Source organism: Balaenoptera physalus (assembly GCF_965194825.1).
Source record: "Balaenoptera physalus genome assembly, chromosome: 18".
In the NCBI taxonomy this organism is placed as follows: Eukaryota; Metazoa; Chordata; class Mammalia; order Artiodactyla; family Balaenopteridae; genus Balaenoptera; species Balaenoptera physalus.
This window is the reverse complement of record NC_138899.1, coordinates 27088164-27112422: the sequence shown is the minus strand read 5'-3', so window position 1 is coordinate 27112422 and position 24259 is coordinate 27088164. Positions and strand designations below refer to the sequence as shown.

The 24259-nt window shown below is 33.7% G+C and overlaps 1 protein-coding gene across 1 annotated transcript in view; it reads left to right on the top strand.

The window, feature by feature from the left end:
* NDFIP2 (Nedd4 family interacting protein 2) overlaps nucleotides 1-23013 on the top strand; it is a 59872-nt gene extending 36859 nt beyond the window's left edge. The window contains exons 4-8 of the mRNA XM_082434888.1: nucleotides 4057-4150; nucleotides 12041-12165; nucleotides 17190-17256; nucleotides 19961-20066; nucleotides 21483-23013. Coding sequence (XP_082291014.1) covers nucleotides 4057-4150; nucleotides 12041-12165; nucleotides 17190-17256; nucleotides 19961-20064 — 390 coding nt within the window. The 3' untranslated portion in view covers nucleotides 20065-20066; nucleotides 21483-23013. The remainder of the gene's footprint in view (nucleotides 1-4056; nucleotides 4151-12040; nucleotides 12166-17189; nucleotides 17257-19960; nucleotides 20067-21482) is intronic.
* The last annotated feature ends 1246 nt before the right edge of the window (nucleotides 23014-24259 follow it).

The window sequence follows — 24259 nt, the reverse complement described above, 5'->3', positions numbered from 1 at the left end:
GGACAGTAACTCCTTTTCTCAGGGAGTGTTTTCCTAGGGACTTTGGAAATGGTAAAGGTCCTTAAAGGATGCTTAGGACCTTGGGTCCTCTATTGCCCTAACTTCTACACAGTTGGATAGAACTCTAAAGAGAAAGTAGGAAGCATTAAGTCTTGTTCTCTGTGCTTTGAAGTAAGCATGAAGGTGATTAAACCTTTTGGAAAGAAAACTCTGAAGTGTTACTATTAAATACCCTTCATCATTTCCAGTGTCTTGTTTTTAGAAAGTAATGTGATTCCCAGCCTGAACTGGAATATGTCCATAAAGAAAAGTTTTCTGTTTTTACCCATTTCCGATACCATTGTAACTCTAGCTTGTGAGAATTGTGGAAAATTTTATGGAAAGCAAAAACAGAGTTGTACAAAGAGACTAACTTATAACTTAGGTCCTTGTAAAAAAAATCTTTCAAATTCGTCAGTTTCTATCCCAGTGCTCCAGCACCCTCTTTCTGCAAAGTATCATTCAGTATGGATTTCTATACCTGATTCAGATAAAAAACTGGTCTGATTAGCACTTGAGTACATTCAGTTGTAAATGAATCTCAGCTGGATGAGCTGAAAGTTTATTTCTTAAATCCAGTCTCATTGGGGGAATGTAGGTAGCCTGGAGACTTGGAAACAATACTGTTTTCTACTATTTCTTATTTCTCATGAGTAGGGTTGCAGGTATGATTATGTGATGACTCATTGATTTACTGAAGTGTATTGCCCATTTTTAATATTTCTCTGAAAAATATTTGTTTCACATGATTCACGTGATAAAACTTTTAGAACATGGCTTGTCACTTAGTCTCATATTATGACCATATATAGTGGATAGGGTTCATTTTTTTGTACCTTGTTTAAAATTGTGTGTCAGTAACTTGTCTTTTGATGTAAAAGCTAGCACTTGATAAATTGTGAACAACTCCAGGACGACCTTGTGTTTACATTTCTAGCACCTAGCTATTATCTGGCACATCCTTGGTGTTTAATAAATAACAGTTAATTAAGTTAATGAATGCTTTCTTTAAATTAGCCAATGTGGGAAATCAGAAAGAAAAATACAACTGTTGTCCTATTACAACTCTTCATTTTAATTTTTTTTTTTTAACCAATTTTAGGGTTTATAAGTCAATGTTTAATGTAATTGAAATTATTGCATAGCTACTATCTTTTATTTTTTAAGCATTTTATGTAAATATTTTTCTGTTATGTTAATGGTTGAGTGAAATTCCATGGAATCAATATACTATAATATAGTGGCCATTCCTCTCTAGTGAACAATTAGATTCTTTTCAAGAGTGTTTGTGTTTTCCAGTGTTAATGTTGTAAAGGACATCTTTGTGCATATGTCTTCTATCTTTTTAAAAATTATGTCCTGGGCTTCCCTGGTGGCACAGTGGTTGGGAGTCTGCCTGCCAGTGCAGGAGACACGGGTTTGAGCCCCGGTCCAGGAAGATCCCACATGCCATGGAGCAACTAAGCCTGTGCGCCACAACTCCTGAGCCTGTGCTCTAGAGCCCACGAGTCACAACTACTGAGCCCGAGTGCCACAACTACTGAAGCCTGCGCACCTAGAGCCCGTGCTCTGCAACAAGAGAAGCCACCCAATGAGAAGCCCGCGCACCGCAACAAAGAGTAGCCCTGCTCGCCGCAACTAGAGAAAAGCCCGCGCACAGCAACAAAGACCCAATGCAGCCAAAAATAAATAAATAAATAAATAAATTTTTAAAAAAAGAAAAAAAAATGATGTCCTATGATAAAATCTCTTGGACTGGTGTTTCAAAAAGAGTATGAAATTTTATATTCTTGCCATCATATTGACAGTGTTTTTTTGGCCTTCTACTGTGCTTTAATGTTTATTTCTTGAATTAGCTTGAAATGATATAAAAATTCATTAATATGTATTTAATCATTGCCAATTATTAAATTGACCATAAGACCATAAGGATATATGATTGCAGAGTTTAAGGGATCTTTTTGCCTAAATAATGAGCAATATGGTTTTGAAAGTCTTTTTCTTTCAGAAAAGCAGTATATGTAGTGAGACTACCATGACTGCATGGAAAGAACATTGGTATCCTGGATTTAAGTCTTGCCTTGACCTAACTAATTATGTGATCTTGGGCAAGGCACTGAGCTTCTCTGAGCCTCTGTGTGTACTAACACAAAATTGAAAATTAACACCCAACTGAGGTTATGTATATGTAGCATGGAGATAGTGAGTTTGTAAATCAGGTCATGTCAATCATTTGATCAAAACTCTGTAAGACCTCCCAGTTCACTCAGTAAAATCCAGGGTCCTTTAGTGGACTCTGGCTTTATTTCTTCCTGTTTTCTCTCTTATTCACTGTGGTTTCAACCATGTTAGCCTCCTTGCTATTTCTGTAACATGCCAGGTCTGATTCTCTCTTAGGAACTTGGCACTGGCTTATCCCTCTGCCTAAAACACTCCTCTATGAGACGTCTGCATGGCTGACTCTCTTACCTCTCCTTTAAATTCTTTGCTCAGTGTCACCTTAATGAGGCTTATGCGACCACCATATTGAAAACTGTAGCCCTTACTAAACATTCTAAACATCCTTCCATTTTTTTTTTCCTAAACATCCTTTCCTTACTTTTTTTTGTTTTTTTTGCAGAGCATTTATACCTTTTGTATAAGTAACTTATTTATTATCTGGCTCCCCTCACTCAGAAAGGCAAGCATCTTTGTTATAGGCCTCAGAAAGGCAAGCATCTTTGTTTTACGTACATTCATATATCCCAAGTACCAGGAAGCAAAGTCTTATGTAGAATGGGTATGCTATCAACATTTGTTGAATATTGGAGGCAATTAGTGATAACAGACTTTTTACGTGCTTTCAGAGAAGTTTCTCGACATTTATAAGCAACTACAGGAATGTGTTTGTGTATTATTTTTGTACACAGAAGTATTGTACTATATAAATGATTTTCACTTAATATATTTTGGAGATTATACTTTATTTCTAAATCTTTACATTGCTTTTTGAATTTCATTGTTTTAGATATACAATAATTTGTTTCATTAATCTCAAGAATTATAAACGGTCTGAGATTTTAGCCTACTTGTAAGCTAACTGATTAGCTTGTCACAGTTTTGTGGATGCTCCCAGAAGACACAGAACTGCTGGGTCAGAGACAGAAGCTTTATTATTCGCAGCAGTAGCAGTAGCCAGGGTATTAGCATTTTCCCACGGCAGTTTCCTGAGCCTCAGGTCCTGCAGGGCAACTCAGAGGGGGCCGAGCGATGCCTCTGCTCGCAGTGTGGAACCCTGAGTTCAGGGGAACCCAGTATTTTCTAATGGCCGATAAGCGTGCCTACATCTCTGCTCTGGAGAGAGATACTATTTCTCTCTCCCAGAGCCATCTACTATATAAACATCCTTGAAAAGATAATAAAGGAAAAAGGTAGCCAATGCCTCTACCTGGGAGACATGTAGAAACATGAAAGACTCACAGAGAATTATCTCCTGACAGTTGCCCACTATTGATGGGCATTTAGATTGTGTCTAATTTTTTGCCCTTTTTAACATTGCTGCAGTGAACTATCTGTAATACATAATTTCTTATATTTCATGAGCTGGAATTACTGTGTCAAAGGATGCATACGTTTTCATTTTTGATGAATATTGCCAAATTGCCAACCATAGAGTTTGTACCAATTTAGAGTTCACCACTGATGATGAAAAATCCTCCTTCCATTTGACAGTGATGCAGCAGTGTCACATCGATCTTTTGTGATGTCATTTTCATTAATTCGATGTTATTCAATTTTTATCTTTTTTGTGTTTACTTTTAAAGTTACTCTTTTCAGGGGTGTCCATGAAAAATTAATACTTGCTAATGTTTTTTGAGTACTTATTATGTATCAGATACTGTACTCATTATCTCATTTTGCCTATACAATACATTGAGGACATTAGATTTTATTTAAATTTTTATCTTTACACTTAAGATAATAAAGTTGTAATTATCAGCAGTTTAGTGAGCTATTCTAATAGTTTATGTTTTACAGATTCAAGAGGAAGAGTGTCCAACAAGAGATGACTTCAGTGATGCAGACCAGCTCAGAGTGGGTAATGATGGGATTTTCATGCTGGCGTTTTTCAGTAAGTGAAAACTGAAACTATTTCCAAACTATTTTTTTGCATATATTGGTTGTGTATGTATTTAAAGTAACATAGACAGTGAGGGAAGGCAGATACTGTCAGTGTGTGTCTTACCTTGTTTAAAATGTAAATTGCTCCTGACATTTAACTAACTGTGATCACATGATACAAATCCTAGAATTTGTTAAACACTTATCAGGTAACTTTGTGTTGCAGTTATTATGCTAGGTGCTGACTGTATAGAGATATATATGTATAAGCATATTTAAAGCTAAATATGTTTTTATATGTGAAATGCTGCATGTCCATTTGGGGCTATAGGAGCGTGTATAATGAAATGATAAATTCTGCTTTTGGAGCAGAGGACTTCCACTTGAGTGTCTTTAAACAGGAGGAAGGGTTGGAAAAGGAGATATTCTGGGGAACTGGAACAATGTGATTTGAGACACAGGAGTATGAAGGTTTGTCTTATTTGTGCGGAATGGCGAGTAATTAGAAGACCAGAAACCGTAAATTTTTAACCTTTTGCAACATTCTTAATTTAACATTTGACTTTATAAAGTAGACTTAAGCTACTTGTGGAAAGAATTCATTATAGCCTTCATTATTTCAGTTTCTATCTCAGGAATGGCACATAGTACATTCAGTAAATAATATTATGACACTCAAACTGTTTAAATTGATAAAATAATTTTTGGAAATCCAGTATTCAACTAAGTACATTTATTAGATTATGATAGGGTTAATTTCTGCCCTCAACCTGGTTCAATGACCAAGCTTTCATACCTTCTTTGATAGAATGCTGACTTAATTTATTTCAGCTGTGGAGTTAATTTTGATGATAGAACTGAAGAATGTTTTACCTATGTAAAGTACCACATTCAACTTTAATAATAGACAAAATAGAAAATACATACTTCCTAAGTTGAGTTACTTTTGAGTCTGAAAATTCCCTTACCTTTTCGTGCATTTTGAAATGGTTCTTGCTTCCTTTCTTTATTTCATTTCATTTACTGAAGAATAGAAGTAGTTAAACCGCTCAGAAATGCGTGGGTGGATGGGCAGGCAGTTACATTTTTCTCTTCAGATTTACTAAATTATATTCAGGTCGGCAATCAGCTAATGTATATGCAATATTTATGTCTTGTGGTTTTAGTTATAATTTGTAGTTAGATATGATGTTAAGGTTAAGTATGATGAAAAGGAAATGAACACTTTGGCTACAGATAACTCTGTTTTGTACTGTTAGTCTAGTGAACTTTAATTTTTTTCTTAGTTTAAGTTCAACCTGGTAACCCTTTACATTAATAACAGGCTTCCCACATATTTTCTTTACAAAAAGAGTAGCGTAAACATTAATTCCTTTCATGGTTATGTCTTTTAAGAAATCTTCATTGGAAAAAGAAAGAATTTAAATTTATTGTGGTTATTTGTAGTTAGTATAAATACCTGTTTCTTAGGAATAAAAACATGTTATTTGACACCATCTAATTACTTGACTCAGAGCTTAGTTATTATCTCTCCATTTCTGTATTTCACTTAACCATGCTATCTTCTTATCAATCTTTATTTTTTAGATCTGACAACATTTCACTGATACACCAGTGTTGTAAGTGCACAGTAACCTAGGCACTTGGTTGACCTTATTTTTGGCCACTGGTGGTACATTAATTAATATGAATATAAATATTTACATTTAATATATTAATGTAAATTACCTGCCTTTTATTAATTTTTACTAAATTATGTTTCTACAGTTTATATCTTTATGCTTCCTATTCTACAAATACTGCACCAGTATTATAAGAGTAAGATTATAAATTATTTTTCACCTTCATTTCCTGATAACATTTCTTTGGGTAGGCTGTGGGCCAGTACTTCAGTTTATTTGCTTTAATGAGCATAGATTTATTTGTAGTCACTACCATCTAGTGGCTATTCTACAAATTGCAACTTGCTATATTCCAAACTCTAAACTATCCAGTAGCTATTGTCTAGGTTCTGTTCTATTGTCTATTTCTAAGGTCTGGAAATAGATTTTCTTTAACGTGGTTTATAATTTAAGCATTTCAGGTTATACAAGTTGTGCAAATAAAACTGCAGCGATTATCAATAAGAATATTTCAATTAAAACCTTTTGTTGGTTTAATTCTTTCCTTCTCTGTTTTCAGTGTCTACAATTCAGTCTCTTACCACATGTAACCCTAAAAAAAGTTTACGCGTAAATTTGGTAAGGTAATTGCTTGCCCATGTTCAGAAAATGTAAAGAACGAAATGTGTGTATCCCCTGATAATGTTTTGCTTCTCCTAATCCCTTGAAATGTCACTGAAAAATGCCTTATATGTGCCTTATGTGCTTGTATCTGAGCATACTTTTAAGAGATTTTGTCTCTAAAAGAATGGAATAGAAGTCAGTTATATGTTAGTTAAAAGCTAGAAATTAAGGTTTGGTTCGTTGGATAATTGACATTCTGTGGAAATGACCTTGAACTCTAATGCTTAAAAATGTAATGGATTCTGTTTAGAAAACTTTTCTAAGGTTTAGCCTTTCGTACTGTGTGTGACTCTTCACGTCAGCATGCTATAGTAATAATTAATCACCGGCATTATTCCCATTTTAGACTTGAGGGAAACATAATTAAAAAGATATTAAGTTACCTGTACGTAACTTTAAAAAGAATTAGAAAGGTGTTTTGAAACGTGAATTCTGATTTGTAAGAAATTGCCAAACTGTCTTTCAGTTCCGTTCTGCATTCCTACCAGCAGTGAATGCTCTGATCCTCATCAGCATTTAGTATTAACAGTTTTAAAAATTTTAGAAATCTAATAGTTGTGTGGTAGTATCTCTTTGTGGTTTAATTTACATTTCCCCAACGATTAGTGATATTGAGCATCTTTATTCAGTAAATTCTTTCAAGTACCTACCATGGATGAGTCATAAAAGTGACAGTTCTTAAAGGGGTTATCTGGGCACTACACATTGAAAAACAATGCATTGATGACTTATTCTGTTCATGTAAAGCTCTGTTTTCCTATAGCTTTTAGATGAGGTCACATATTATAAGTGAATCCAGAAAGGGGGGACATCTAAGAATTATAACTACACCTTAAGAAACTCATAATATTTGTGAACATTTTATTGAATTTGTTCTGTTTATAAGAAAAATAATTTTGTCATTTCATTGCTTATAATTTAGTGGAAATGTCTTAAAATTAATAAATTGTTAGCTTCATGTTTTTCTCAATGGCTGATAGTTTAAACAAAGAGAATTGCATGAGGATAAGACAGGAATTTGCCTTTATGCCGTTCAGAATCAAGTATAGTGAAACCGATTATTCTTTGTCTGGGAACTTACTGTGTTTGAAACCTGGTGCATTTATATATAATGAGGATTTTTCTGTGATAAAAAAATTAATAAGTGCTTAATGTTAGTATATTGGTATTCATTCATTTATGATATTCATTTGTTTATTTTCAAAGCAAGTGTCAAAATTTTTTTAATTTAAAACTTTTTAAACTTTTCATTTTGAAATAATTTTAAATTTAGGAAATCATTGCAAAAATAGTACAATTGCCATATAACTTTCATCCAGCTTTTCCAAGTGTTAATGTATGTAACTTCAGTCCAATCATCAACATTAGGAAATTAACATTACGAAAGACTACAAACTAGTTTGTAGACCTTATTCAAATTTTGCCAGTTGTCCCACTGATGTCCTTTTCTTGATCTAGCATCTGTTTCAGGATTACACATTATATTAGTTTCTGTGTTTCCTTAGTCTGCCTCAACCTGGAACAGCTTCTTAGTCTTTCTTTGTTTCATAACAACTTGGATTCTTCTGAAGAATACTGGTCAGTTATTTTGTAGAATGTCTTTCAATTTGGATTTAGCTCATGTTTCCTCATGATTAGATTCAAGTTTTGCATTTCTTTCCTTTTTTTCTTTTTCCCCCTCAAGAATACCACAGAAATGATGTGTTCTTTCCAGTACATCAAATTAGAAGCAGTGATCTAGATATGTCTTATTGCTAGTGATGTTAACTCTCATCAGGTTAAGGTAGTGTCCGCCAGCTTTCTTCACTATGAAGTTACTCTTTTCCCCTTTATTATTAGTAAGTATCTTGTGGCTATTGAAAATTTTAAAGTGTAGCCTTAGTAGTTAATGGATAAACTACAGTGTACAATATTGCTTTCTAGATTATTCTGCTAACCTCCTTGGGTAGGTGGGAGGTATATATAATAAAAAGATCACTGGATATAGGCATAAAAGACTTGGATACTCCAGTCCCAGCTATGCTTCTTACTTGCCTTGTGACTTTGTGTGGAGCCCAACTGTTCTAAGTCTTAACTTGTCCTGTTCTTGTCTTCTTTCTTAGGCATGTATATGTTCACCTGCCTCTACTACACATTATTTCTTTTATGGATTTTACATACTTAAGGTTTAGTGTACAATTTATTAAATGCTCTTTTTTGACAACTGAGACAGACATGTCACAGAGGATCCAGAATTGAATGCTTTGCTCTTTCTGTACCTTAAAGACCTATTCAGCTTTACTTCTGTTTTATAGGCCAAGGGCCATAAAAAGTGAATCTGTTTATGCTTCAGTAGTCACAACTTCTCTGTTTTCCTAGTGCTTAAACCAATTAAAGATGATTAAGTTATGCATTTGTCTGTTCAGGCTGCCATAACGAGAAACCACGGTCTGGGTGGCTTAAACAATGAGAATTTATTTTCTCACAGTTCTGGAGGGTAGAAATCCAAGATTAAGGTTCCAGAAAGTTTGGTTTCTGGTGAGGCTCTCTTTGGACCTGCAGTTGGCTGTCTTCTTGTGGTGTCCTCACATGGCCTCTTCTCTACGTGTGTGCAGAGAGAGAGAGCTTTCTCGTGTCTATTCCTCTTCCTATAAGGACACCAATCCTATTGTATTAGGGCTTCACCCTTATAACCTTATTTAATTTTAGCTACCTGCCTAAAGGCACTATCTCTAAACACAGTCACACTGGAGGTCAGGGCTTTAATCTATGAATTTTGAGGGGACAGAGTTCAATCTATAACAAATTATATCACATGAGCACAATTTATAGGAATTCATACCGCTGGCGGAGAGCATAAAGAAAACATGGTGGCTCATTAACTACTTTTTTGTTCTTCTGAATCTTATTTCTCGTTTGGGTGCAATGATACATATAATAGATATCGGTAAATCTGATTTTGAAGAAATTGGACAGTGTTTAAATTATTTTTTCCCCAAAGCTAAACCTACACATACTCAAAGGTGAAAATACACTTTTGGAATGTTTTGCTGTTTTGGATTTTCTCCATCAGTGCGTCCTATGTTTCAACAACATGACATGCTGGCAAAATGATAGAATGTTTATAGCACACTGAGATAAAGGAGTGAGGTGCTCAGGACTGGTGGCGGTCTGTCCTCTGCCCCAGACCTCACCTGCCCGCCCTAAGGGCTGAGGAGAGAAATATCTCAGCCTGTCATTAACACATAGGTAGCAACCAGTTGGGAATCTCTACTGCTGTTTGGTAATATAAATTCTTTACTTTAAATAGATATAAAATTATTTTTTGTTATGTGATTTCCCTACAACTAACACAAATATTAGCCAGTTTGATACAGAGTGGCTATGTGCAATAGATTATTCTACAGTGATGGAAATATCCTATCTCTGTTGTACAGTACAGTAGAGAGTAAACAAGCTTTATTTATAGTAGTGTCTCTTGAACTTTTTTTGCAGGAAAGATGGGACCTAGTCTGTAATGTGAAGAGATCATTTTGCATGGGTAGTGATGACGGCTAGCGTTTTTTTAGCAGTCACCACGTGCCAGGTTCTGTCCTACGCTTAAGCTCTTTACATTCTCACTTAATCCTCTTATCAATCTTGTGAAGTAGGTACTTAAAGATCAGAGGACTGTGGCTCAACAGAAGTCAGCAGTGAGTCCAAGGTCATATATCTAGTGAGTGAGTACGGTGTGACTCAAACACGAGTGTCTTATTTCAAATTGATTTTTCTGACTGTCACACCATATAGTACAGTTTCCCATAAGTGATCAAAAAAGCTGCAACTAGAAAGTGTTAGGAAGGAAGAAATTACAGAAGTAGGGGCATTACTTCGAAGAAATAGCCATTTCATTTAAACTTATCCTAAAATGTTTCCTCTTTGTCTTTAGAATTCTGAAAAACTAGAATTTCTCTAGGTAATTTGCTTTATTCTCCCTGAGGCTTGGTTGGAGATATTTAGGGTAAGAGGCTGGGCACTGAACAAGATTTAGGTTCAAATTGATCTTTAGTTTTATTATTATTACTATTATTATTTTGGTGATGTTGCTATCTTGGACGTAAATAAGGTACTCTGATTATATCTCAAGGACCTATGTCAGAATGGTTTCTGCTGTGAGAAATAGAAAACCCTTACTCAACTGTTTTAAGTAGTTAGGAGATTATCTCACAAAACAAGAAGTCCCTGGATGAGCAGACCTCAGGCACAGACCGTATCAGTGCTGTGGCTCTGCTTTGCTTTGCTTCGGTTTTCTTCACTCCCCCACTATTTGGAGTGATGGTTGAATCCTCAGGCTGATAGCAGGCTCCCTGCAGCAGTTCCAGGTATTACAGTTAAACGTGATACCCAGTGGAAGGAGGACCTTTTCTTCTTTTCTTTTTAAAAAACTTTCGTTGTAGAAATTCTCAAACTAGACAAGAGTGTAATAAACATGTGTGTATCCATCACCCAGCTTCAACAATGATCAATTTAAAACCACTGTTGTTTTACCTATATTCCATCTTCCCTCTCCTTGCTGTGTTTTTTTTGTTTTTTGTTTTTTTAAAGAAAGTGTGGAGTCATAGAGAATGAACTGGCATCCCAGGAGGCTCTTCCACTCTTTTTTTTTTTTTTTTTTAACGTAGTTTTATTTTTTATTTATTTATTTATGGCTGTGTTGGGTCTTCGTTTCTGTGCGAGGGCTTTCTCTAGTTGCGGCAAGTGGGGACCACTCTTCATCGCGGTGCGCGGGCCTCTCTGTCGCGGCCTCTCTTGTTGCGGAGCACTGGCTCCAGACGCGCAGGCTCAGTAATTGTGGCTCACGGGCCCAATTGCTCCGCGGCATGTGGGAATCTTCCCAGACCAGGGCTTGAACCCGTGTCCCCTGCATTGGCAGGCAGATTCTCAACCACTGCGCCACCAGGGAAGCCCTCCTTGCTGTGTTTTTAAGAATGTTTTTCAGAAGTCCTATTTAAAAAAAAATTCACTGGCAAGGGATTTGGGCCTTCTGTGATTTTCCCAGACAGGACTCACCTTTGGGGGCTAAGTATGGGGTCCAGCCTTTCCTAAAAATACAGGCTCTAGAGGTTGGTGGGTTCCTGGGAAGGGGAACAACAGGTTTTGTTAGGTAAGAAGAGAAGGCAATGAACAGTATCTGCTCTGGGAACAGTAATTTATAATTTATTTGGCTCATCTTTAATATTGCTTTTTAATTTGGCTGGCTGATGATGGCTTAGACTAGACTTTTTGGGTAGGATCACATGGGAGCTACATTGTGACCTAATTTTTAACCGGTTTAAAAATGCAGTTTCAATAACAAATGTATGTATAAAAGAAAAAAAAATGCAGTTTCACCTTTTGGTAATAAGCTGTAAGGTATTGATTCTTGTTGACCAAACTGACAAGAAATCAAGCTTACCCACTTGTTAATGTATAGTAAATAACTAATACATTTGCAAAAGGTAAACTATAGTCTCTAAAGAAGACTTAATTAGTACAGAATTAAGAGAAAGAACTGCTATTTCCATTGAGTCATGAAGTATTATTGATGTTTATATTATGTCTCTGTTGATTTGTTTCCTAAGTGTGGTCTTTTAAAGAATTATTTCTCTTGCTTTCAGTGGCGTTTATTTTCAACTGGCTTGGATTTTGTTTATCCTTCTGTATCACCAATACCATAGCGGGAAGGTACGGCGCCATCTGTGGATTTGGCCTTTCCTTGATCAAGTGGATCCTCATTGTCAGGGTGAGTGTCTTTTTTTTTTTTTTAAACATCTTTATTGGAGTATAATTGCTTTACAATGGTGTGTTAGTTTCTGCTTTATAACAAAGTGAATCAGTTATACACATACATATGTCCCCATATCTCTTCCCTCTTGCGTCTCCCTCCCTCCCACCCTCCCTATCCCACCCCTCTAGGTGGTCACAAAGCACCGAGCTGATCTCCCTGTGCTATGCGGCTGCTTCCCACTAGCTATCTATTTTACATTTGGTAGTGTATATATGTCCATGCCACTCTCTCACCCTGTCACATCTTACCCCTCCCCAGGGTGAGTGTCTTGATAGCCTCTATCACTTTTGTCTCTAAAATTAAAATACATAAAATTTCCTATGTAGTTCACAAATGTTCATTTTGTGTATATGAGCTCAATTATTTTGAGACTCATTCTAACTTCTATACTTAACTATCATAGTGATCTCTGTGGTGTGGACATTTTATGACTGTATTATATGAGAGCTTGTTAGTATGTGGAAAGAACTTTTTGTTTGTTTGTTTTTAATTAATTAGTTAATTTATTTTTGGCTGTGTTGTGTCTTCGTTGCTGCCTGAGGGCTTTCTCTAGTTGCGGTGCGCGGGCTTCTCCTTGCGGTGGCTTCTCTTGTGGCAGAACACGGGCTCTAGGCGCACCGGCTTCAGTAGTTGTGGCTCGCGGGCTCTAGAGAGAGCAGGCTCAGCAGTTGTGGTGCACGGGCTTAGTTGCTCTGCGGCATGTGGGATCTTCCCGGACCAGGGCTCGAACCCGCGTCCCCTGCATTGGCAGGCGGATTCTTAACCACTGCACCACCAGGGAAGTCTCAGTAAGTGGAAAGAACTTTGAAATCAGCTAAATCTTAGTTTGAATCTCATCTTTTTGTACATCAGTGTTCTAACTTTAAGTTTTTAAATTGTTCTGAGCATTAGTTTCTTCATGGTAAGCTGATCATAGCTGCCATTCAGTATTTTTGTGAAGCATGAACATGACACATTTAGAGTACCTTGCTCAGTTGCTGCACAAGTATATGTGCTCAGTAAATCATGGCTGCCACTATTGTGATATAGCGTAGGTCTGCCTAAAATCAGTTTTAAAACATAAAAATTTCCATTGGTTAGTGAAATTATCATGGACTTAAATGTCTTCTCACTGTTTCTTTTTTCTTTTTCTTCTTCTTTTTTTCGTTTTTGGTAACATTAAGAGCTAAAAATTACAGTACAGGCCTTTGAGGTGGTTATGAGAACTCATCTTTTTTTCCTTTACATTCTTTCTAAGCCTTTCTTCTCATTTTCCTGTTGTTCCTGGAAATCACCCTCTGTCTATCTCGTATCGTTTACAAGGTAGTATGTAGGGAGATAACAAGAAGTCCTTTTCTTTCTCCTATCTCAACAGCTTTTCTAGCCCCCGAATAATTTTTTGTACGTATTGTACAGGCAGTAGTATTGTTAACATAATCTTCCCCCAGCTCTTTTCCTTTGCCTCTTGAAGGCCCCTTTTGGCTCCTTTTTACAAAGCTTTTCTCCTGATTTCTTTAGGTAAGGCTAGGAAAGTGGCTTTGTTAATTAATAACTCTTCTTAAAAGTTCCCCACACATTTAAATGCTATATACAACTAATAAAATATATACTTTCTACAAATCATATATATTTAAACATTGATTTCTAGTTGAATGAGTCAAGTCCTCCTGAGGAATTTGCAGTAGAATCATATACTAATATGTCGGCTTTTATTAAGTGCTTCAGACACTTCAATTATGCACCTACATTGTCAAATAGATTAAAAAATTACCCATTATAAAAAATATTAAAACTTTGAATTTTATGTGTTTCTTCATTATTTTAAAACTTATTTTATTACTTCCCAGGGTTTCAGTAATCTTCTCAGACCCTGTCTCTGTTCAGACTAGATTATAGGATTTGGTTATTAAACAGTTGATTCTTGGTGGGACCTGTGGACTGGCTTCTTCTAAGGTGATTAAAACCTGAGCCATTGTAAGAACTGCCCCCCTGGCAATTACTTGTTTTAATTTCATTTAAAAAATGTAGAGTGGGTTCCCACCATTAGCATAAATCTGTTAGGTGTTATGGGGCATGCAGAGATAGAGAGACAGTCCCTGCCTTTGCAGAAGTTATTGCTAGAAAATCTCAAAAGAGTTAGAACTAGGTAATGTCCAACATTGGTTATGTTAGTAATAGAATTAATTACTATTATTCAAATGAGATTTCTTGTCTAAGTCACAGAACACAGAAAATGATTTGATTTTCTCAATTCTCCTAAAGTTATTGAATTGCTAGTATCATTCTACATTCATAAAAAAGAAATAAGTGCATTATATGCAACCTTTGCCTCTAGGATATTAGGGCCTAATTCTCTCTTAGAATCCCAGGTTGAGAAGGGGTTAGATTGTCTAGTAATCAACTCCAGTCAGTGTGATAAAGATGGGGACCTTAAATTCAAAGACTGGAGTTTCTCAAAGTTTTGTAAGGTATATAAGAGCGTCAAGTTTAATCACCGGGACTGTTTAATTTCCTTTTAAAATACCTTTACTGAGTTAAGGTTAATATTATACCTGTATTGTATATTGAGAATTGATATAAGAGAAGGATTTTTAAAAATCTTTTGTTATAAAATAACAATAGCCACCATTCAGTGAGTACTTACTATGTTCCAGGCATAATTCATTCCAGGCACTATATTCTTTAAGCCTGTCTGTATCAGTGATGCTGGAGACAAGCCAGCCATTTTACTGATGATGAAACTAAGAATAAAAAGTCTAATAACTTGCTCAGTGTCCCACAGTTTGCACGTGGATTTAAATCTAGCTTGATTTCAGTTCAGTGCCTGTTCTCCTAATTCTGTACTGCCTCTGTAACACTGTACTTTGACTTTTATTATAATGCTCAAGGCAATAAATTTCCCTTGTAGTTCAGTGCTGAGAGAAAGGTTTTCTCCTGAAAGCCTGGTGTTTCCTTTTATTACATAATAAGCAATTTATAAATTAACTGCTGCTTTTCTTTTTGTTTCTGAGCTGCTGTGAACCTCATATTTAGTGTAAATATCTTTAGCCCAAGATTCTGATATTATTTCTAAGGCTTTTGATGTTTCTATTATTTGTTTTAAAAGGCATATATATTTTATTAAAAACTGACAAGTCTTTTAGAAAGTAGGCAGTATGTAAACAATAAAATACTGGTGTCATATTAATAAAATAAAATCAGATGAATTCTTTTTTTTCAAATTTAAATCAGGTAAATTCTTATTGTTGGTTAATTTATTTTCCAAAATTTGATTTCTGCAGCCTGCGGTTGACCAGTCAACATGAGTTATTTACTTATTTAAAAAAAACCAAAAACACACCTTGGCTCAGCCCTATGACTTTTAGTATTTTGAAACACTTGATAACTTAGTAATGAGCCCCAAAGCTTATTAGTTTATCCTTTTTACATGGTGAGTTTTTCTCTTTGACTTCAAAGTGAAGGTAATTCTATTCTTCACTTGGGAATAAATAAAGAATAGCTGCAGGTTAGTACTTTTGGTGAAGAATGACATTGTTCTTTTCTGGTTGCCTCTTGTCGGGTAATATTATGTATTAAATATATTTTAAATATTAGAAATATGTATTTTTAAATATATTTAAAAATTAGAAAGTTAAAAATGTATTGCTTTGGTTCTTTATTCCTTTTGTTCTTATAATCTCTAAAACCTGTATGAAAACCTTTTATTTCTAATTATTAATCATTTGATTAAAAAGTAGTGTAGTGCTTTCCTACTTTACAAGCTATATTTCCACAATTTTCTAGTTCTCCCTTTATTGTACATATTTTAAAGGTGTAGGAGTATGTGGGATTTGCATCTATGATGGCACTTTGAAATCTCTAATCTTTGTAATTTCTAAAACTCTAAGCTGAGAACTTAGATCATGGTTCATATATTGTAAATACTTCCTGTGAGAATAATTTAAAAGCTTTTAAAAACAGATGTAGATAACCTTTAGTGGATATGCTTCCTCACTAGTAACATTACAATTTGTAAGCATTTTTGTTATTACCAAACCTGTAAGATTTTTAAGCTTTTATGGAAATTACCAATGAATAGTTGGAAATAATTACCTATAAAGTTGGAGATAGATACATCTGAGGACAAATCTGCATTTAACAAACTCATTTTTAGTTAAATCAGATTCGGTTCAGAGACCAATGGAAACAGAGTAGATTAAATAAGCAGGAAAATTAGACTGATTTAAAAAGAAAACTTTTCAAAGATAATAAATCATCATGTCCCGAGTCTAATCGAGGAAAAGATACCTGTGTCCAGTATCATCAAACCCTGCCTTCCATCTGCCTGTTCATGTCCTCACTTCACAGAGAATATAAACTGTCTACCACGGCCACTAATAGGAACTGTTGAAATGCCGCTTCAAGGTTCATTTAGCTGTTCTCAGCTCACTGTTGGGAAATGAATGCTGGAGCATCTAGTTTGAAAATAAAAAGACTCTAATGAGTTGGGGGTCTTTATGTGCCTAGTATTCTTGGCAGTGATTAACAGTAGGGGGTGTACAGAAGGTCAAAAGCTCTTCTTTTTAGAGGTCAGCAGAACATCCCCATCTGATAAGATTAAACTAATGTGGCTTTTGGTGTTAATATCTAAAGCAGCAGGTTGCTGTAGTGTGTTTGGGATGGTAGTTGTGGCTTTGAGAGATTATGAAAAAAGAACTGACATGTGAACTCCTTAATGAGAAAATGTTGGATTCAGATATATAGCACTTATCTTTCTTCTTTACAAGCAGTTTGAAACTATTTTTTGTTCCTAAAATATTTTGCATAAGTTTGTTTGCTGTTATTTTTTCTCAAATAATTATATGTGTATGTCATTAAGGATTTTTTTTCTTTTCTGTTTCTCTTTTTGTGCTGTTTTAAGTGCTAAAGATTATTTGAGGTAAATCATTCTGAAACTAAGACTTATGATTTTCAAATTTAGGTACACAAATACGGTTAATATATTTATGTTCATTCCACAGTTTTCTGATTATTTTACTGGATATTTCAATGGACAGTATTGGCTTTGGTGGATATTTCTTGTACTTGGTAAGTTTATTCTTAATGCATTTCAGTATGACTAATTTGCATTTAGTTTAACTTTGATGTTTCCTAAAAATGTGAGATGTAAATATACTGTTTTGTAATTTATGTGGAAAAAATTTTTCCTGTTGTAAAATTCTCATATCCAAACACTTATATCATCTTGGCTATTCAGATAATTCTATGTAGCACTCTGGATTTCTGATTTAAAATTCAGAGCCTGTCAATTTACAGAATCAGTGGTTGAATGATAAGTCAATCCTACAAAACTTGAAAATCCTAAAATGATTAAAAAATAGTTGCCTTCAGCATTTATTTTGGAAAATATACATGCATAATTTTCTTTTAATGATCGTAGGAGGTGTTGAGAGGAGGATAGTTGGATATTCTGTTCATTCTTTTATTTTTGGATCATTGAAACATTCTTTACACTTTTGAAGTGTACCCTGCATTAATCATTAATCAGTCAGGCATAAGGAAGGGCTTCATGCCTAATGATCACAGTACTTCTGTTGAGTTTTCTTCTTACAAGGCATGTCTTTTATTAATATTGATGAATTTTATGGATTTCTGATTTTTGATCCCTTGTGTTTTCCTCTTTAGATATATGATAATTAAGTTAATCTTAAAATCACATTATACCTTTAATCCACATTTCAAGTTTATTTACTGACATGAAGAATACATTTTGTTTCTATTTAGGTTTAAGAGCCCACATTTCTCTAGTAACATAAATGATACCGGAAAATAGCATTTCAGTAGGTGGCAGTGTTCTCCTTGAGTTTTTATTCAGTCCTGCTGTTGCATCTTTTGGATCTTTGGGGAAACAAAATCTTAGTGGTCGGTTAAGGTCACTAAAAATCCTAGATTGTTTCTCTAATAATTACAATGAAATTATTCTAAAGTTGTGATTTTGTTGGGGAGTCAGACTTGTACAAAAGTTTAGCCAGTTTTTTGTATTGTTAATTGTTTTCTCACTGATTCTGTGCTCATTATTGAGTTTCTTCCTTAAAACTGAAAAAATTGATGAAGTCTTTTAGGTATTTAAGCACACTGAATGAGATACTTGCTTATAAATATTATTAGCGGATTGAGGAGTCTTCGGAAGGCAACTGAGACAGAGTAGAATGCAGAGGACAGCCCCAGTTCCATATCAGAGCCATAATCTGGCATTTAGGGGAATGTGAAAACTTAATTCATGATCAAAATGTTGCTCTCACATAATACTCAGAAGAGTGTTGAGCACATCGTAGAATGCTGAGAAACAATAGCTGCTGAGTGATCGGTTTCTAGATGTGAATTGGCTTATTTTGGAAAATGCCTGAGCAGAACAAAATATGTCTTAGAATCAGCAGCTTCATAGACAAAAGAAGGGATTTCACAAATAATTTTGGTTTACATTTTTCAGTAATACTTTTACGTTTGGATCACAATATCATTATCTTTGAACAGCATCTGGAAGGGCATGAGGGTAGAATTCAGTGTGGGAGTCACAAGTAGAAAGAGGATATGGGAAGCAGATGGGATCAGATTTAGGTGAAACTTATACCACTTGTTTAAGTCATTATTTGTATATCTCTTCTGTCTTTCCTTTCTAATTTATTATAACCATGCTTCTTATTTTAGTGCTTCGATTATTGTCTTAGAATTGGGTTACAAATTTCAGTTGAGACTTTACATTTTAAATTGACAGACTCTTCCTCCTGGTGAGGAAAGTTGCATGCGTACATATCTTTTGGTCCCCGCCCTCCCGCCCACCATTACCTAGTTAAAAATTTACTGGAGTTAATAAATGTTGCCCTTAGAATTGTATGCTTAAGTATATCAAAGACTTAACTCTACTAATAATGGTGATGCTTTTTATACTTAGCTAATATTTTTCATCTGAAACTTTGAAGCATTTCACAGGCTTTGTTTTATTGATTACTAAAGATACCTGTGATTATTATAAATGATTATTAATGTAAATGTTTATTATTTAAAAATACTGTTTTACAGAGGAGAACACTGAGATAGATAGAAGATAGATCTCAAATCATTTAAGAAATCACTAGAGTGGCTGCTTCCAAAGTCTTCTTTCTTGATTTTTCTCAAGTTAATTTTTATTATAAATTAGTCTTTTATTATTACTTGAAAATAATAGCTAATAAGTAAATTATTTACATAATGCACATATCGCTAAATACAGATCTTGCAGATGACAGGCACCTGATCTTGCTAGACAGGCTTATTGTTGGTTTTATCCCACAATTGTTAGCAATTACGTGCATATGTTCTCTCTTGAATACTTTATATCAGTAAATATGTCTTAGTTTGCTTAGTAGTTATAGTAATTAAAAAGTTTGGTATAAAATGGGATTTCTATGAGTTGAATCAATTTAAATGCATTAGGTAGCTTTGCTTTTTAAGAAATAATTTAGTAAGTGTGTATTTTTGTGTAATTTTGGATTTTCATGGCTGGATTTACTTTACTTTAGATACATCTAGGTGTAACAAATTGAAAGAATTTGGGGGTGGCAGTAAAATTTTATTATATTTCCTTACAATAGAGTTGTCATTATAATGTAAAATATATAATGGAATGACCGTAATCCTACATGTTAAATTCCTTAGACCAAGAGGATCTTGTTTATAATTGTCTATCTAAAATTTATTGTGTCCCCTTTCTGTGTAAGAACATAACATATCTGTATTATTTCAACCTTCTCAGGCCTGCTTCTTTTCTTCAGAGGATTTGTTAATTATCTAAAAGTCAGAAACATGTCTGAAAGCATGGCAGCTGCTCATAGAACAAGATATTTCTTCTTATTATAGAGGTAAGAAATATTAATATATTAACTGTTTATTCCTTTTGTATTCAAATTCACCAGATGCATATTAAATGCTTAATGTGTACTCATGTTTTGTTTACTCAAATTTAACATATTTAATAGATTTTTATACTGTTAACAGTCACTTACTGAAATTTAAGAAGTTGTGAACTTTTAAGATAACTTCCATTTTTAAAATTGAATTTCATACATTTTAATTTTTAAAAATGTATTATGAGTAAACTGAAACTTTAAATCAGGCTTTTAAATTTCTTTTTAAAGCTTGACCACAGGATGTATATGAAGTAACCACCAGCACAGCATTTGAAAGCTTGGAAAACAAAATATGACAAAGCACTTACACAGAGAGAATGGGCATTTTGCATAAAACAGTGTGAAATTCACATAGATATCTGGTGGATAAAACAAACAAACAAAAAAACAAATCTGTGATTGAAAAGCAATTTGCCATGCACTGATCTTAACAAACTGAATCAATGAATAAAAGTTGTGTGAAGAAAATAGGAGCTTTGTTACTATTTTCTTAATGTGTGCCAGTTTGTATCAACAACGAAGGCTGCAACTTGAATAAATGGGAATATAAAGAAATGAGCAGAGGTTGTCTTACTGGTTATCCAGTGAGTTTCTGGAGGCTGTGTCTATAGTAAAGGCATTTATTTATTGTGCAGCTAGTAGATCTTTACATGAAGAGACCTCATATCTCTACTCCTATACTATTGATACTTTTAAAGCAAGTATCATACACTTCATTGATTTGAACTTTTAAAGTAGTTGAACTGCATAAGCAAAATGTCTACTAAAACACTTAACTTCTGGATGTATCTTTAAGTACAAAATGTTTCAAGTTGCTATGACTTAAGTATAAATAAATTGTATGGTTTGTGATTTGGTTGCTTAAATTTTATGCTTATATGAGTTTTACGTAAGCGAACATGATTTACTTATTTCTGCTAAAGAGAAAAATGATTACAATTGCATTTCTGGATTATATTTAAATATCACTTTAAATGTTCCACTAAGGTTTCTTCTTCCCCCTAGAAGATGTCACATTTACTCTTTAACTGGTAAAATGTCTTTACAAGCAGTGACGTTAAGAGTTTGTCGGTATTACCTGTAAGATAAAAGGCAAAGTAATTTTACTGATTTAAATGATATTCTGTGAATATTCAGTGTGATTACCTTGTTTGCATTTTCAAGAGTTTAAACTATAATGTAAATATTTTCTAGATGGTTAGAAACCTGAACTTTAGAATATATTTTGATATATGCTACCTTATGTCATTCTTACCAAAAGGATATTATATACTTGATGTAATACTACTATAAGATGGGTTTTCATTATGCTGTCGTTTAGATAATTGCAACTTAATACATTTTAAGGCTAATTCTTTTTGTCCCTAGACTGCATCGACCAGACATTCCTTTCTTATATCAATGTGAAATTTCCAGATCGTCTGTAAACCTGCAACTTTAATAAGATAGAAGACTACTAAAAACAGAAGACAAATTAGTGAAGAAAAGGTAGAGCTTCAAAACTGAATGGCAGAGTGGTTTATGCTTAAAAGCCGTTTCTGTTCATTCTCTTAAATATTTATATTTCATTTGTTTTGCACAGTTGCATATGTGCCCATTTAAAAGATTTGAGTATACTTGAAAGAAACCGTAAAGTTGTAGCAGTAAAGTGCAGGCACATTTGATTAATCAGTGTTTGATATAATTGAAAGAGTTGAGTGATAAACAGTCTTCCAGCATGTAAATGCCATTGACTTCTGACCTGACATTTAATGTAATAAAAATGAAATTATTAACCATGTCAAATACTTTAGTTTCTGGCTCTTAGATTTATCTAGTAACTCTACACATGAAACATCCTTTGTTATATATAAAGTTTTTTGAAATCTGCAGTGCTGATTATTAGGCTTTGTCAGATTGTTGAACCAATATTTACATCATTATTTAGCAAAACTTTCTGTAAATAACCATGCATAAATTACTTTCTGCATTGTTTTATTAGAAATTGTGTCTAGCTATCTCTTCATTAATTTTAAATTAAGTGAACTTAATATATATAGAAAATTTGGGTGTTAAAGATAGTTTTAGGACAAATTTTAAGAAAATGTGGGTATGCCACATGTCCTTTATAAGAAAATCTTTTTTTTTTTTTTTAAAGGGACATGACAGTTTTAGGGTTTCTCAAATGAGAAGCTTGGTTTTAGCATTGTTCATCTTAGAGATTCTTGCAGGAAGAGATTGTATTAGATATTATATTTATTTCATTTAAGACATTTTTGAAAATTAATTTTCTGAATAAGATACTCTCATTTGCATTTTGTCTTTTAAAAAGTCAATAAACAGTATCTTTCAATATCATTGAAATATTTTTTCCTTTAGATGTTTAGTTTAATTTAGCAAATAAAAACTTGTGCTTTTAATAGCTTCTTGCTTTCCGGTTGTAGGATTAACTTGTAAAAATCATTTCCTGAATTGAGATATGTGAAATATCTGTTTTCAAGTTATGGAAATGTGTCTGTGGAATATGGGGTGTGAGTGTGTTGCGAGAGTGTGTGTGAATATTATCACAACTGGAATCTATTTTACATCCATAAGCTACTACATTTTACAAATCATTTTATGTCTCATCTGTTTTCTCTTCAGTTATATCTTTGCTTTTGAAATGCAACATTAAAAATGATGGGAATTATCTTTTAAACTTAAAAATCAGTTGATACAGCTATATAGAACATATAAAATTGATTGCTTGTTTATTATTAGACACTGACTACTAAAAGATACATCTAAAACTATTCAGGGTCATTTTTCCATTTCTGAAAAAAATAAAATTTATTATGCTTTATAACTTTTTTTGTATTTCTCTGTATTTTCTGATTTATTTCATTGTCTTTGATAAATAAAACATGTTTTGTTTTGCTAATTGAGCCTCCTATTTTCTTGTTTTCCCTCATTTATTCTCCTCCCCTGCTAGAATTTTTATTGTTGGTTAAAGTACCTGTTACTCCCATTGAAGTAAAACAGTAGCCTGGGGTAAAGAAACAAAATATTTGATTTAGTTGCCTGATTTGGAAATTAATTAAAGTTAAAATTTACTTAGAAGAAATGTGAACTCGTGCTAGATCTCTTTATTGCACATTAATTTTCCTGTAGACCTGTACTTTGTTCTTTGTAATAGTTTTTAATGAAATTAAGCTATGATACATAGTAAGTTAAAATATCTAGATCATCTATCATACGTCAATTTATTAAAATTTTATTTTTGTTTCTGTGGCGTTAATACTTAGTTTCTGCATGTGGATGTTGACCCAATGTCAAAACTTCACTTTTTGTTTTGATTTTTTTCCCCCCAAATCTGTAAGATTCAAGTGTGATGTTACCTGATCCTCTTTAATTGGTACAATTCATTGGTAGTCTTAAATCTCATCATCCAATCAGGAGAATCAGAATATTATTTTAAAAAACAACATTCTCTTCTGGATTTATCAGATCCTATATACTTCCCTTCATTTCCTGTGAGCTTGGACAGAATAGCTGCTGTTGTGTTTTGGAGATACTTAATTGCCTTGGCACTCTGCCTTAAAGATTGAAAATCAAAATCCTTGTTAGGGTATCTATAAACAATTTTTGAATGAGTGTGAACTGGAGCTCGGAAGTTAACTACAAAAAATATATTATTTCTATTATGTTTGAATAAGCTAGTTATGGCCAGAAAAATCCATTTTTATGTTTTTATGAAATAAACTGAATTTAAGGTAAAAATACATTTTCTATATAGTGTGTTCAGGATACATCTTAGGAATTAAAAATGAAAAGACAAATTCTATTATGGTTGGTTAAAATGAAAATCTCTTTTTAATAGAAAAAAATACTAATCTCTAGCCTTTTATTGAGTCTATAAGCTATATCCCATGCCTTTGAAGTTCATAAATTTTAACCTGTTAAGACAATAATCACTAATATTTCCAGCAAAACCTCTGATGACAGGAAAAGTGGAGTTCAGAAAGTCCAGTTGGAGAAAAATTCAGGGTTTCTTAATTTAATATAATTTTTTTCAACTGGTCTATACTGTCCCCAAAAGCACAAAGGTAATGATAGTGCATCTGATACTGTGTGTAACTAGAGTGACATATATATCCTGAGTTTGCTCATAACAGATCTGGTTATTC